This window comes from Furipterus horrens, unplaced genomic scaffold (assembly GCF_987537825.1).
Source record: "Furipterus horrens unplaced genomic scaffold, mFurHor1.1.pri manual_scaffold_1, whole genome shotgun sequence".
NCBI lineage: Eukaryota > Metazoa > Chordata > Mammalia > Chiroptera > Furipteridae > Furipterus > Furipterus horrens.
Genome location: NW_028327171.1, coordinates 33,503,047 through 33,517,069, shown reverse-complemented (window position 1 = coordinate 33,517,069; position 14,023 = coordinate 33,503,047). Strand labels below are relative to the sequence as shown.

The following is a 14,023-nucleotide window of genomic DNA, read 5'->3' as shown; positions in this document are numbered from 1 at the left end:
TACATGTCAAGTAAAACTCACATGTTTTAGTGGTGAAGCTGATAAACTATCATGACCACATAATGTATATTTTACTGCATTTACTTGGCTTTTATCACTGGACTATTTGTTGTGAAGATGAACATCTTCCTCTGTTGTGTTTCCCATCTCAAATGTAAACGGTAGAGGTACTGTCTTTTTACTAGCCTTAACATTATTGATAGTAAATTCCAACTATATTCTGGAACAATAAACTCTGAATACTAACTGCTCAGACTATCTGGATTTTAACTAATCCCTTAAGTCCTAGATCAGAGAAGGGTAAATCTACAAAGAGGGACCATCAAATACACCAAATGGCTCACTGTTGGGTGTTGTCCATAAACCAACCTGTTGAATTTTAAAGATGGGGGATTGGCTTTACTTTTCTGGGAGAAACTAGCTGATTGCCCCAGCGACTAAATGCCTAATGCAACATTTCCCTAAAGCTTCAAACTACTCTTTGGACTGATTTAGGATTTTTCTAACTCAAAGAAAACCACCAAATTTATGATCTGGTACAAGAGCTAGCTTGGAAAGTACTTCATAACACTGCCTTTAACTCCACTTAGAGTTAAGAGTTGAACTTAGCAGAAAATTACAGACACAGGAGATCAGTCTCTTGTGGTTTTATTGCACAGGCCCTAGCTCTGTTACAAGTTAATTAAGTAAAAATTAAAGGCACTTAAGATTTTCTTCTTCTTGGGAAGGGAAAGAAATATTATGTTACTCTAAGTAGACTGGTAAATGCAGACACCAGGATCACACTTATTCATATATGGACACTAAGCTACAACTAAAAAAAGGAGAAGTTCTAGATCTTTACAATAGATCACCGTAGAACATAATTTTGGAATAACCTGTTCTGTTCTCATTCTGCTCAAATTGCCTTCAGTTTAAAAACTAGTTAAATGCTCTATGTTCAGTTGATTTTTTTTTTTTTTTTTACTAATTTATTTTCCAAAAGAAGAGATGCACAGACAGGCAAGTTAAAAAATATACTGAGTATTTTATAAGTCAATGTCTAAAATATGGCATTAGTACTATCAGAATGCTGTTTTAAGTACAGCAACATTGCAAACTTTAAAATTCTCATTTTCCTTTTGGAAAAAATTTTAATATACCTTAAAAAAATTTCTAGTATGTAACATAATTAAAAATGTTCCAATCTTGATGGGTATTAAGCATTTTATTTAAAGATTTTAAAGTAAAAAACAAAACAAAAAACTGGTACACAAATATAGACTACATTATGATGACCAAGGCAGTGTTCTACGTGACAAAGGTCAAAACAAAATTTAAAAAGTAAATGTATAAAGTAAAATACCTGATAGCCAATTCAGGCGGCATACACATAAAATGATCTGACCACATGCTTATACAAAATAAATTTTTTCTCAGAACACCAAAATTCCAACCATTCTGTCAATTGCCTTTTTCCCCTGGTATTTTCAGAGAACTTCTACGTAATATAAAAAGAATGGTCATGGCACTTAAAGACTACAAAAAAACAGAACACAATTAAAAACATATTTGTAATGCAATTCTGTATAAAATATACACAGTAAATCTTATTAGTTTTTTAAAAAAATACTTAAAAACAAAAGACCACCCTGAACAATAGCTAAAACCTCATCACAGAAAATTACTCATCATTTGCAACATCACTGATAGAAAACTGATGGATTTTTTGGAGAAGATATCTAACTTGAAAAAGTCATTCATTCAAAATGTATTTAAAATAGTAGATAAAATAGTTACTCACTGCCTACCCCTTCTCAAAGTGTTTTATCACGAATACTCTTTCTAATATTGAACTACAGGACAAAGTAAAAGAGTAACTCAAAGTTTTCTCAAAATGTGGTTCAAAGACCTAATGAAAATCTAGGGTAGGCCCAGTAATGTGCTTTTAAATAAACTTATTCCGCATTCCAAAAATTTAGAACTAATGCCCTAGGGGAAACAGTACCACTTAAAAGCAAGATCATAAACATATTTCTAACATAAGATGTCAGAATTTTCCGTAGGTTTGTGATTCTAGTGAATACTGCTTTCTGTTTTAAAACAAGTTTTAGGTATTAAGAGAAACATACAAACTTCTTAAATAAACATGTGGATGTATATAAACATTTTTCTTTGAGGTTTCCAATGCTTTCAGACTTACCAATAATTATTTAAAGAAAAGAGAAAATGGTCAAACTTTGGAAAAATTACATTTCTAATGAAATGTAACATCAAAAAAGAGAAGGTGTTTTAGTAAATGCCTACAAATTTTAAATCATGCTAAGTTGAAGACTCAATAGCTTTTCCCCAAATCAAATTTTATTAAGATTGGGCAATTATAAGTAATTTAGATGATTATGGTTACTTTTAAATCCTTTTTCATAAAAATTTTTAAAAATAAAAAACAGAAGTATGCTATCTGTGGCATCTTTTTAAATAATACATTGCTAAATGCTAATATTAATAAAACATAATCTGAAGAACTCTGCCCTTGAAATGTATTCTACTCTGTATTACATGTGTTACCTACTTAACAAAAAACTCACTTAAAAGAGTTGGAAATGGGATGTGTGTGAGGGTATGTGTGTGCCTTGAACATTTATTCATGTTCATTATGTTTCATGGATTTCACTGAAGACTCCATAAACAGGGTCCAAAAGTATGCATAATGTGTTTTGGGGTCAGAAATAAGCATGTCTAATACATTATTTGGAAGATAAATTCTTTCCCTATATACCAAATTATGAGGAAAAATAGTATACATCCCATCTCTACTGGGTAAATGGAATGCTTTTACAAGTGTAATAATAAGTAAGTGCCTCCTATTTAATCAAATCACAAAAAGCAACTGTGAGATTTACTCTCCAATAGGAAATAAATATTACCATTGCACTTTTTGTATCTACTTTATATTTCTATTTTTTCCTGTCTATATACTGAGACATTTTCCGTTCAACTGCATCCTGTATCCTTTGAACTACATTCGTTAGAATTCCAGTTAAAATTCTGGTTAAAGGGACAAGCTCAGAAGCTAACCCCTTAATATATTAAAGAAATCACTTAAAAACAAAAAACAAACAAAAAAAACAGCTAATGATTTGGAATCTGATTCTTAATAAAATGTACTTTTTCCTCAAGAAGAATCTGTATTCCCCAATTCTAAGCAAGCAATACCTTTAATTACCAATCAATTTAATAACTGTTGCCTTAAAAATCATAATTAGTTATCCAAGGCAATATAAAATTTATAGCAGAATTTTTAAACAAAAAGAACTCTGAAACTAACAGGTAATATAACAGTTGCTATATTTTAAATTAATCTTTTACTCCAAAATTAAATACTTAAATGACTTAAAGAATGGCAAAAATCAAGGGAGGCTTATGATGTAACACCATCATCTTTTTAAAAGCAGTGATAAGTAGTTTCTTCAAACGAAAAGGACAACTTTGTTACTCATCTAGACTGCTAGATTACCAGTATAGCTAAATTTTGACATGATTGTCTGGAAACTAGTTTTAATTCCTTTTCATAGTTTAACTTAGATGTAGTAATTGACTTTTACAGTCAACAATACAACACATTGAGTGCTTTTTTAATAAGTGGCAAGTATCAAATGGTTCCTTATATCCAGGCCGGTAACGAGTTTTCCATGCATCAAATGGCAACACAAGCAAAATGCACAGTTGAGAAATGAGGATCAGACGCATTCTTCTGCAGACATCAAAAGAGGATTGATATACTCAAAACCTTCAAATTCAGACTGATCAATCTTCCTCACAATATCACTGTTGGAACAAAAATAAATTAATTTTCATGATCAAGATTTCTTCAACTTTGTATTTAAATGGTAAAATAAGATTAAGAAACAAAAATTAAGGCTGATTCATACAAATTATGGAAAAAGTTTTACAGTTCTAGTTAACCTTAACTTTTGATCTCAACAGCATTCACAATTATAGGTAAACATGCAGGTCCAAATTAGTATTGTATGTAGTAGTCACCTCAATAGCCAGATGGAATATATGGTGAAGCAACAGCCCAGAAGTTAACTAAAAGGAAAGGGCAATAGGAACAAGTACACTGACAGACCTGGAATAAGTACACTGAGAATACTCCGTACAAGAACGGGTCACAGGCTGGGGAAGGTTGACATTATTACAACAGGTTACTAGTTAATATATAAGAGTGAGTAGTACTATCAAATGTTTTCATACTTCAATGTACACATCATACTGGAAAGTACAAAGTTACACAGGATGTGGTCCTGTCCTTCAAGGAGGAAAGGCTCCTTATATAACAGAAAGCTACACGAGGAAGCAGTATCTGCTACGTTACAGGACAAGCTAAGTTCTGTTACAATCACAGTTCTAAAGAAAAGGGTGGTGCTCACTTAGCACGTATACTAAAATTGGAAGGATCCAGAGAAGATTATCATGGCCCTTGCTCAAGGTTGATACACAAAGTTGTGAAGTGTACCATAGTTTTTGAGACAAACAGATTGGTAGTTATAGAACAGTCATGTGGATGTGGAGTAATATTGTGGTAACTGTGTATGGTGCTGGGTGGATACCGGGAATGTCAGGGGGAACACCTGGTAGAGCATGTGATTGTCTAGACATTGAGCTGTATATCTGAAACTGATATGAAACGATTTTGAATATAAAATATAATTTTTTAAATTTAGGGAAAAAAAAGAATCAAGGAAGCAAAACAAAAGGTGACGTCTAGTTGGAGAAATAAAAAAGGCAGCAATCTTTTCGCAAACATGTATTGAATGAAATTATGAAAGATCATGCTAGGTCTGGGGACATACAAGTAATTTATTAGAGCTAGAGCACAGGAATGGAAGGGTGTGAAACTGGCAGATGATCCTGGTAGGAAGGTAATGGCTAGCTCAAAGAATCCAGAGATGTTTACTCTAATGAGTTTCACCTTGATCCATCAAAGACGGGGCTGCATTTAAGACAGCTCTGAAAGATGGGGGTGATTTCAGCAGATAAAAATTAAGTAGGAACACAGAGGAAACGGCATGAGCAAAGGTTAACAGCACACTCTCAGGAAATGGCGAGGAACTGACACTGATCAGAACACAGCGGTGAGAGAGACGGACAGAAGGTCAGGCTGGAGCAGGTGGCAGGAGGCCTTAAGTGCTAGCCAACACGATAGATGTCATTGGCTAGGCAGTGCAGGAGTTGCGAAAGGTTTCTGATTTAAGGATTTAAAGAACTGGAGGGGTACTTCATGAGGTGTACAGACTGGGTTGCAAAGCAAAGGAGTCCAAGGAGAAGGATGGCATAATATTCTAGGTATGATTTAAAATAAGTTTGAACTGGGCTTATAGTAATGGGAATGGAAAAGAAGGATCTGATGTAAATGATGAAGTAAAGGAAAAATAGACATGGATTCGGCAGCTAAAGGTATTATACAGTTTTTTAAGGAAAGGAGGAGTCAACAATCACTGATACTCTGAATCTGAATGCAGGAATGCATGGTGGTACAATGAGCAGAAAAAGGTAAATAAAAACAAGAAGCTCATTGAGAATAACAGAAAGAGGCCACAAAGGGCCATTACACCGATTTCAGACTTCATATGTTTGAGGTGCTTATCTGATAAGCTAGGGGAGATGTTAAACAAGAGAATGGAAATGCAGCTCAAGACACACATCAGGGCAGGGGCTAGGTGCTTTAGAAACCATCACTTGTTTATTTTTAATTTTTTTATTTATTGACTGATTTTAGAGAGAGGCAGAGAGGGAGGGGAAAGAGAGGAAGAGAGAGAGAGAGAGAGAGAGACAGATACAGAGATAGAGAGAAGAAAGACATCAATTTGTTGTTCCACTGATTTTTGCATTCATTGGTTGATTCTTGTATGTGCCCTGACCAGGGATCGAACCCACAGTCTTGGTGTGTCAGGGCGACACTAACGAACTGAACTACCTGGCCAGGGCTCATTTATTCTTCACAGCAACCTTGTGAGGTAGGCAATATGAGAAGAAACAGGCTCAGAGAAGTTATGCAGTTCACACCCAGATTACCCAACTGGTAAGAGGTGGCATCTGAATTCAAATTTCTATCTTTTAATTAAGCCTACTGTTCTTCCTAACAATGCTGTCTGAAATAATGATTTCGGTATATATCTCTCTACTCTAGTAGACAGTAAGCTTTTTGTAAGATTGGCCTAAGTCTTGATCATCTTTGAATGTCTAGTACTTAGCATGGTGCTTTTTGCTCAGTAATTGTTACCCATGTGAGCTAGGAGTCATTTTAACAGCTGGTATCCATGCTACGGGGCTGGCTGAAATAATCCCCAGGGCACAAACTGCATATAGCAAAGAGAAGGCTGTCGTGAACAGAACCGTGGAGCATCCTACTCTCAAGGGGACAGAAGAAAAAAGATGACGAGTGGTCATAAAGATGAATTAAAACCAGGATGGGTAGTGACAACCAAAACAAGGCCACGAGTGCCAGATGTTTTATAGACATCAGGGGAGATGTCTATAAATGCCTTAAAATTTAGAAATTAAATTAATTCAGCCTTCAAGAGCTGAAGGAGCAGGTTAAATTGTAAGTTTGTTGAAGTGTTGACAGTAAGGAAGTATAACACAATCAACGCTGACCACTCTGAAGGCATCTGATAGAGATACTGCTTATGTTTTTTAAACATGAGTATCTATGAACTGTTTTTGAAAAAGCTTGTAGATGAAAAAATGAGAAAAAGAATGTAGTGGTTCAGAGAAGAGCTAAGATTCAGAAGAAAAATTAGGCTATCTGAGCATGTTTATGAGCAGAGGGCAAGAAGCTGAAAAATAAATTAAAGAAGGTAGAGTAATGGAGGTAAATGACAAACTAAAATCCTGGAGGAAAATACGAGAATAGGTCTAGGAAAGAAAAAGGTTGAGAAGAGTTAAAGAGCAATTCTGAGATGCAAAGTGGCCTAATGACAGGTGAATGGGGAGCAAGCTCACACCAGGGAGGTCTCAATTCTTGTAGTCAAGTCAAGGCAAGGTCAAACCATTAAGAGTAATGGAGGCAGGGGGAGGACTGAAGGCTTCTAAACTGCAGAGACAATTTAGAACAGCTCCTATGAAGCATGGGATAAGAATTAACAAGATGTAAATGACCACCAAGCTACAAGGGCCTCCTTGAGATGAATGAACCTGTAATGACAGGTGAATGACCTAAACATCCCCAAATTATTCTAAACCACATTTTTAAAACATTTAACATAAACACAAAAAATATGCCAGATCACTGCTGTCTGGACTTGATAGGTGATGTAATCTTTCTAAAAAGTAATTTGGCAATATATATCAAGAACTTTAACATTTCATACCCTTTGATCTAATTCCCTTTCTAGGAATCTATCTTAAGGTAATACTTGGGAACTTTTTAAGATGGTCATCATCAAAACGGAAAACAGTGCAGCGCAGTGGAAAGAGCACAGGCCTTAGTTACTCAGACTTGGGTCTGAATCCTGGCTCTGACACCTAATAGCTGTGTAACTTTGCTTAAACTCTGCGCCTTGGTTTCCTCATCTGCAAAATGACTATGGTGATAACTAGGTTTACAAGGTTGCTGAGAGAATTAGAGATAATGTATGTAACTCAAAATAGAAAATAGCAGTTATTGTCATAATTTATAATGATATAACAGATTCATTTGAAGTAACAGATTCATATCAAGTAACAAGTGGTTAGATAAATTATAGTATAATCTAATGATAAAAAACACTGTATAGCCTCTAAAAATGGAACTTTCAAAGAACTTTAAAAATATTTTAGTCTATAGAATTACTTACTCATCATCTGGAGTGAGCTGGACAGGTTCATTAGTAAACTGAGAATCAAAGTTGTCCAAACCAAATTCCCCAGAAATATTTGGTTTAAAGGGAGGTACCACCTGCTTTTGCTCCATCTAGAGAGACATATTGGATGACAGCTTAAGCCTGCAGTCTTAGAAAAATTCCACCTCTACATTTCTCTTCTGTCCTCACATTTCCCAGCCTTACTAAAGTGAGTCCCTATGCAAGGTTTTACAATATTCACAACAATGGAAATAATTTGTAAATCTGAACACTGATGCAGGTCTCAATTAATATTACAACCCACTCTATTAAATTAATATTCTAAGCTTTAACTGTTTTAAAAGCTTTTGAAAAAGCATGTCAGAAAATGGTTTTAAGCAATTTAGGCCAGGATACACTAGTTTTTCAAACTTCTTTCATGGTAAGAAAATTTGGCCCAATGTAATAATGAAACCTAATACAGAAAACAATCACAATTTACATACCATGTCCCAGTCAACATTTCGGAAGAATGGGTGTCCCTGAATATCAGCAAATCCTGTTTGAGGATGACAACCTAATCTTTCCTTTGGGTCCTACATTGGAAAGAAATGTTTAAAAAAATGGGTGAATATCATGCTTTAGAATACATCATCTTTGTGACCTGTGTTTTGTGTCTGTTATATGATACCTTTATGTCTGAAATCAGAATGATCTACCTTTCATTTCTAGAAGGTACAGGACTAGATTCAAACGAGTATCTGAAGACTGTGACAAGATTTCCTCGTGGCTCTTTCTCCAGCTAGCATGTGATTAAAGCGGAGCCAGGCCACCACTACTTGCTAAAGAAAAACGGGAGGAAAAAGAGCAGCAGAATCATTTAAACAGCATCCAAATATTTCTTTGGCATCGGTGACAGTAATAGTCAAAATCTGCAAACCCCAAACTTCACACATTTGTTCTTAGCTCAGTTTAGAAGCCCAATTACAGCAACAATCCATAATTTGTGTACAATAATGATACAGCCAATATCTGAATCACTGGACTGAGAAAGGGCCTCAACTTGGCTTATTCATTATTATGAGAGCATGTTCCCATTTTCCCCCAATAAAAGGCATTTTATTTTGCATATTAACACCTCTCACCTTCATTTTTCACTGTGTTAAAGCTTAGGTTTCCCATTTAAATCTCCTCATTTAAATACTCATTTAAAACAAGCTTCAATTTCTTATTTTATTAAAATTCATCATTATCTTATCTATTTCTCTTAGATGGTAAATGCACATTAATCTACATTCTAACCTACCACTTGTTTAAAATAAGCTTTGATTGCCATGATCATTGTGATACAATAAGAAGTATGTATTTGGTCTTCGTCTCAGGTTCCTGACCCAAAGCTTCTAAAACCCTTGTAATTTCAAACCCAGAGACAGGAGTATCCTTTCTTATTCGTACCAAGTCCTTTCAATCATTCCTGAGTTTATGCTAATAAGGTGACTCTTGGTGGGCCTCCAGATAGCTTCAGGAAGGGGTCTCATTGCTAGGGGAACCAACCATGTAATTAAAGGGTTGGGCCTTTCAGCCCAATTTCCAGAGGGGCTAGAAACTGAGTTCAATCGCCAATGGCCAATAAATCAATCAATCATGCTTTTGTAATGGAACCTCCATAAAAACCTCTGTACCATGGGGGTCACAAAGCATCTGGTTGATGAACACATCTATGTGCCAGGAGAGTGGCACACCCCAACTCCACAGGAACACAAGCTCCTGTGCTCAGGGCCCTTCTGGACTTCACCCTCTGTACCTCTTTATCTGGTTATTTGTGTTAAAATATTATCCTGAGTTCTTTGAGCCACTCTAGAAAATTATTGAACCTGAAGTGTGGGGGCAGGGGGGAATCCCCAAGTCATACAGAAGTACGGGTACTCAGTATTTGTGACAAGCATCTGAAATGAAGATAGTCTTTTTAAAATTTTAATTCTCTCCTGAAGATATGTTTATTGATTTGAGAGGGAGACAGGGAGGAAGGGAGGGGGTGGAGAAGAGAAGGACAGAGAGAGGGATAGGGAAGGAGGGAGGGAGGGAGGGAGAGAGAGACATCAATCGGTTGTCTCCCGTACACGCCCCAACCAGTGGCTGAACCCACAACCTAGGTATGTGCCCTGACTGCAGACTGAACTTGCAACCTTTTGATATAAGGGACAACTTCTCAACGAACTAAACCACCCAGCCAGGGCTGAAGTGAGGATAATCTTGTGGAATTGAGTCCTTAAACTGGTGGAGTCTGATGCTAACTCCAGGTAGTTAGTGTCAGAAATGAACTAAAATGTAGGATACCTAGTTGGTGTCTTGAGAATTGGAGAATTAGTTGTTGCTGTGGGAAAAAACCTACATATTTCGTGTTATAAATATTACGAGTAAAAACAGCTTAGAATTATAACTTTAGATATATCCTAAAACTCTGTAGCCTACCATCTGCAACAAACAATTGAATATTTTCAGATTTGTCAAGAGCCAACTGAATGCACCCAGATTTGTGAAGAGCCAAGAAAATGCATTTCTTTTGAATTTTATCAAATCATAGGGTTTTTGATATGAGACTTTGTAGAGAACACTACTGCCCCAAGTGCTCAATAAGTAGAGATTCTATGAATACTAATCCAAAGAAAACAGAAAATTAGAGCAGAAAGTTTAATTCAGACTATCCCCCAAAATGCACTTTTCCCATAACTGGGTACATGGTATATATCATTTACATTTAAAAAAAAAGCCATATGTAAGATACAGCTGGGGGTAAATTATATTGGCAAAATGGAAAGGACAACTCAGTATGTAATGTCAAATTACTTGGGTGAAAGACAAATTCCAGATCTAACTGAAAAAATTACACCCGCTGATATTTTGGAATTTTACATTGCTTAAATCTCTATTTACCAGTTTCATTTATATAGAAATAAACCACTAAAGATTTTTATACATGATTTATACCTTGTTCAGAAAATTCTTCAGGACACTTGCTGCTTTTACAGACAGAGAACGTGGTATGCGAATTTGTTTTTCCAAAATAACTAGAAAGATAAAATAATGACATTATATTTAACTTTTACAGGGCTTTAATCTTTACATTTTTACTATGAGATACTTAAGGCATTTTAGTAGGAAAAAAAATTAGACATTACATACACTAAAGTGTCTCGTGTACTTACCCCGTCCTGTTTTTGTCCTTCCTTCTCAGAAATAGCCTCTAATCTGAACACCGTTTTTAATCATTTACATGCATGTTTTATTCTTTGAGTACCTCACTGTCTCTTAGTTCCCTTATCTGTAAAACTGGAATAAAAATAATACCTGCTTCACAGCGTTGTTATAAGGTTTAAATGACTTAATACCTGGAAAACGTGTTGCACATATTACTATTTTGAATTTGACTGGACATTGCCAAATTATTTTTCAAAGATGTGTCAATTTTCACCCTTGCCAGCAGTCTATAAGAGTTCCAGCTGCTCCACATCCTCACCAGCACTGGTTTTAAAACACTTTAAAATTTTTGACAAATGTATGGGTTATGAAAGAGTAGTAATGTTTTAGTAAGCATGCACCTAATCACTAGTGAGGCTGAACATCTTTCCTCATATTCTGTGGCCTTTTGGATTTCCTACTACATAAAATATTTATTAATATCCTGTGATGGACTTTAATTATTAAATGCAGAATTTTATGGCAGTCTTCACACTTCTTTGGACTGGGTTGGAGGGTCTCTGTGCTTCTGCTTATTTCTGTTCTGTTCAATTCTTTGTATTCCCAATTGTGGGGCTTTTTATTTTCCTTCACCTTTTAATACCTCATATCTTCTTGGTACTCCTAATTTTCCCCATATTGTTCTTGAACTTATGTACTCAGTCTTGGGTTCCTGAAAAGACTGTCCTCTCTAACCATAGGATTCCTTCCTCCAATCCCTGTTTGTGACAGAAGGAAACTATGTTTTTGAGCATGAGAAGGTAAATGGCAAATGGGACTGAAGACTATAGAGGTAGAAAGGAGGTATAAAAAAAATGTCAAAGCGTCACATATTAAGGAGTATATTGTCCTGATTATTTTCTTCTTTCTTACTCAAAGTAATAACTTGAGCTGTCCTCATTCATGCTCTAGAGTACGCTATTTACAGAGAATCGCTGCAAAATACGGCAGATTACCTTGGAAGAGATAATCCTCCGTGTTTTGATCAGGGTTATCGGAGCTCCCAACAATATCAAATGGAGACCTTCCTGCCATCATCTCAAACATTAGTACTCCAAGAGCCCACCAGTCAACACTGAATCCTTCAAAAAAAGAAATTTTAGAGCAATAAATTACCCAATCGGCATTCTTTATTAAGTCAGTAATTTGAGATTCATTTTATTACATAATGAAAAAATAAACATGATGAGAAAGTAAACTCTAAATGTATTGTAACTATCATGATAGGCATAGAGGATTACAAGCATATTTCATTTATCAACAAGGGGAGGTACCGAAAAGATAACTTTAAAAATAAAATACAAAAATTGAAACACTAAGTTTCTTTTCCCAAATAAATCTGTAATTTCAGACTCAGAGCCTGTATTTAATATTTTGCTTTGAGGATATAATTAAATTGCACTTGAGAATAACCTTTCTGGGTCTGAAACTTGATTTTCCGCTAGCTGATTAAAGATCCTTGAAGGACCTAGAATCAAGGATAAGTCCCTGTCAGGAGTTCCCCAACCTTCTTTACACATGCTGAAATCAGAAGTCCAGAACCAAAGCAGCCAAATGTCTTCTTACAATAAGCATATCTTCGGGTTCCTGATAAGCAGTCAATCTTCCCACGATTTTTCAGATTCCTCAGGAAACCTGAGGAATCCTCTAGAGGTTCATGACTCTAGAGTCACATGGATAAAGTTTAAATCCCTACTCTGCCACTTTCTACTTGTATGACCTTGAGGAAGTTGTTTAAACTTTCTATACATTAGTTTTCTCATCTGTAAAATGGGAATCAACAGTGCTTACCTTATATGATTGAGAGAATTAACTTACATAATATATATAAACTGCTTAGAATAGTGCCTAGTACCTTTTAGTGCTTGTCACTAATAAAGTATCATTCAAATTTGTATCCCCAAATACTGCCAAAGTCCCACTGCCTCCAATTTCATAGTTTGGGCTTAGTGCAGGTTTTAAGGGGATCAAGAAAGTTTATATTATTAATAAGATCAGCACTGAAACACTATAGTGCACTATAATGTAATTGCACCACATTTCACCATCCTTTTAGCACATAGCTAAAATATCACCTATTAATTCATTACCATAATCTTCTCCTCTTAAAATTTCAGGAGCAATGTAATTGGGAGTGCCACAGAAAGTGCTGGTTGTATCTCCCGGCCGTAATCCTTCCTTTTTGTTAAAAAAAAAAAAAAAAAAAAAAAAGAGAGAGAGAGAAAGAAGCAATAAGATCAAAAATTCTGTTTTAAATTCACCTCTTTAATCTCATTTATATAAGCTCAGCATCTGTAGGTAATATATTAAGCTTAAATAAAATATCTCTAATACAGTTGCCTTTATTATTAAAATCATGGATTTAAATCCATGTTTTTTTGTTTTGTAATTTAATAAATACAGGATGGAGAAAATTAAGACGAAACTCACTAATATATACAAAAAGAGAAACTACACAATAACAACTGGAAAATTACCATGAAGTTATAACAAATTATGTATATTCCTAACAACCCAGCCTCAAAATAGAGTAAAAAGAGATCAAATTATTAGAAGAATTTCATAATGCCTGCTAGCAACTGAATGTTTGTGTGCCCCAAAATGCAGATGTTGAAGCCCTAATGTGATAGGGGAGGTGGGGCCTTTGGGAAGTAAGTAGGTCATAAGTATAGAGGCACCATGATAGGACTAGTGTCCTTATAAAAAGAGGAAGAGAGCTAGCCCTCCTTCCAGCCCCCCATGGGAGGATACAACAAGATAACCATCTGAAAATTGTGACGAATGCCTTAACCAGACCCCAAATCTGATGGCACCCTGATCTTGGACTTCCCCACCCCAGAACCATGGGAAACAAATGTTTGTTTCTGAAGCCACCTTGTTTTGAAGAAGCCCAAACTGCTAATACAATCCCCAATCATGACAGGTGATTTTAACACGTTTAAATAAAAAATGATAGATCATACAGAAAAAAAAATTAGTAA

General features: G+C 35.4%; 1 protein-coding gene and 1 non-coding gene across 4 annotated transcripts in view; one reads left to right on the top strand and one right to left on the bottom strand.

The window, feature by feature from the left end:
• Positions 1–3,315: 3,315 nt before the first annotated feature.
• PRKCI (protein kinase C iota) overlaps positions 3,316–14,023 on the bottom strand; it is a 54,344-nt gene continuing 43,636 nt past the window's right edge. For all 3 annotated transcript variants that reach the window (XM_090273769.1, XM_090273787.1, XM_090273778.1), the window contains 6 exons: positions 13,133–13,220; positions 11,999–12,124; positions 10,794–10,873; positions 8,312–8,401; positions 7,821–7,936; positions 3,316–3,807 (listed from right to left, as the gene is read on the bottom strand). In XM_090273769.1, the coding sequence (XP_090129895.1) occupies positions 3,720–3,807; positions 7,821–7,936; positions 8,312–8,401; positions 10,794–10,873; positions 11,999–12,124; positions 13,133–13,220 (588 nt within the window). In that variant the 3' untranslated portion in view covers positions 3,316–3,719. The remainder of the gene's footprint in view (positions 3,808–7,820; positions 7,937–8,311; positions 8,402–10,793; positions 10,874–11,998; positions 12,125–13,132; positions 13,221–14,023) is intronic.
• On the top strand, positions 4,405–4,507 carry LOC150020863 (U6 spliceosomal RNA). The gene has a single exon (XR_016513445.1). It is a non-coding gene; the product is annotated as a U6 spliceosomal RNA (small nuclear RNA).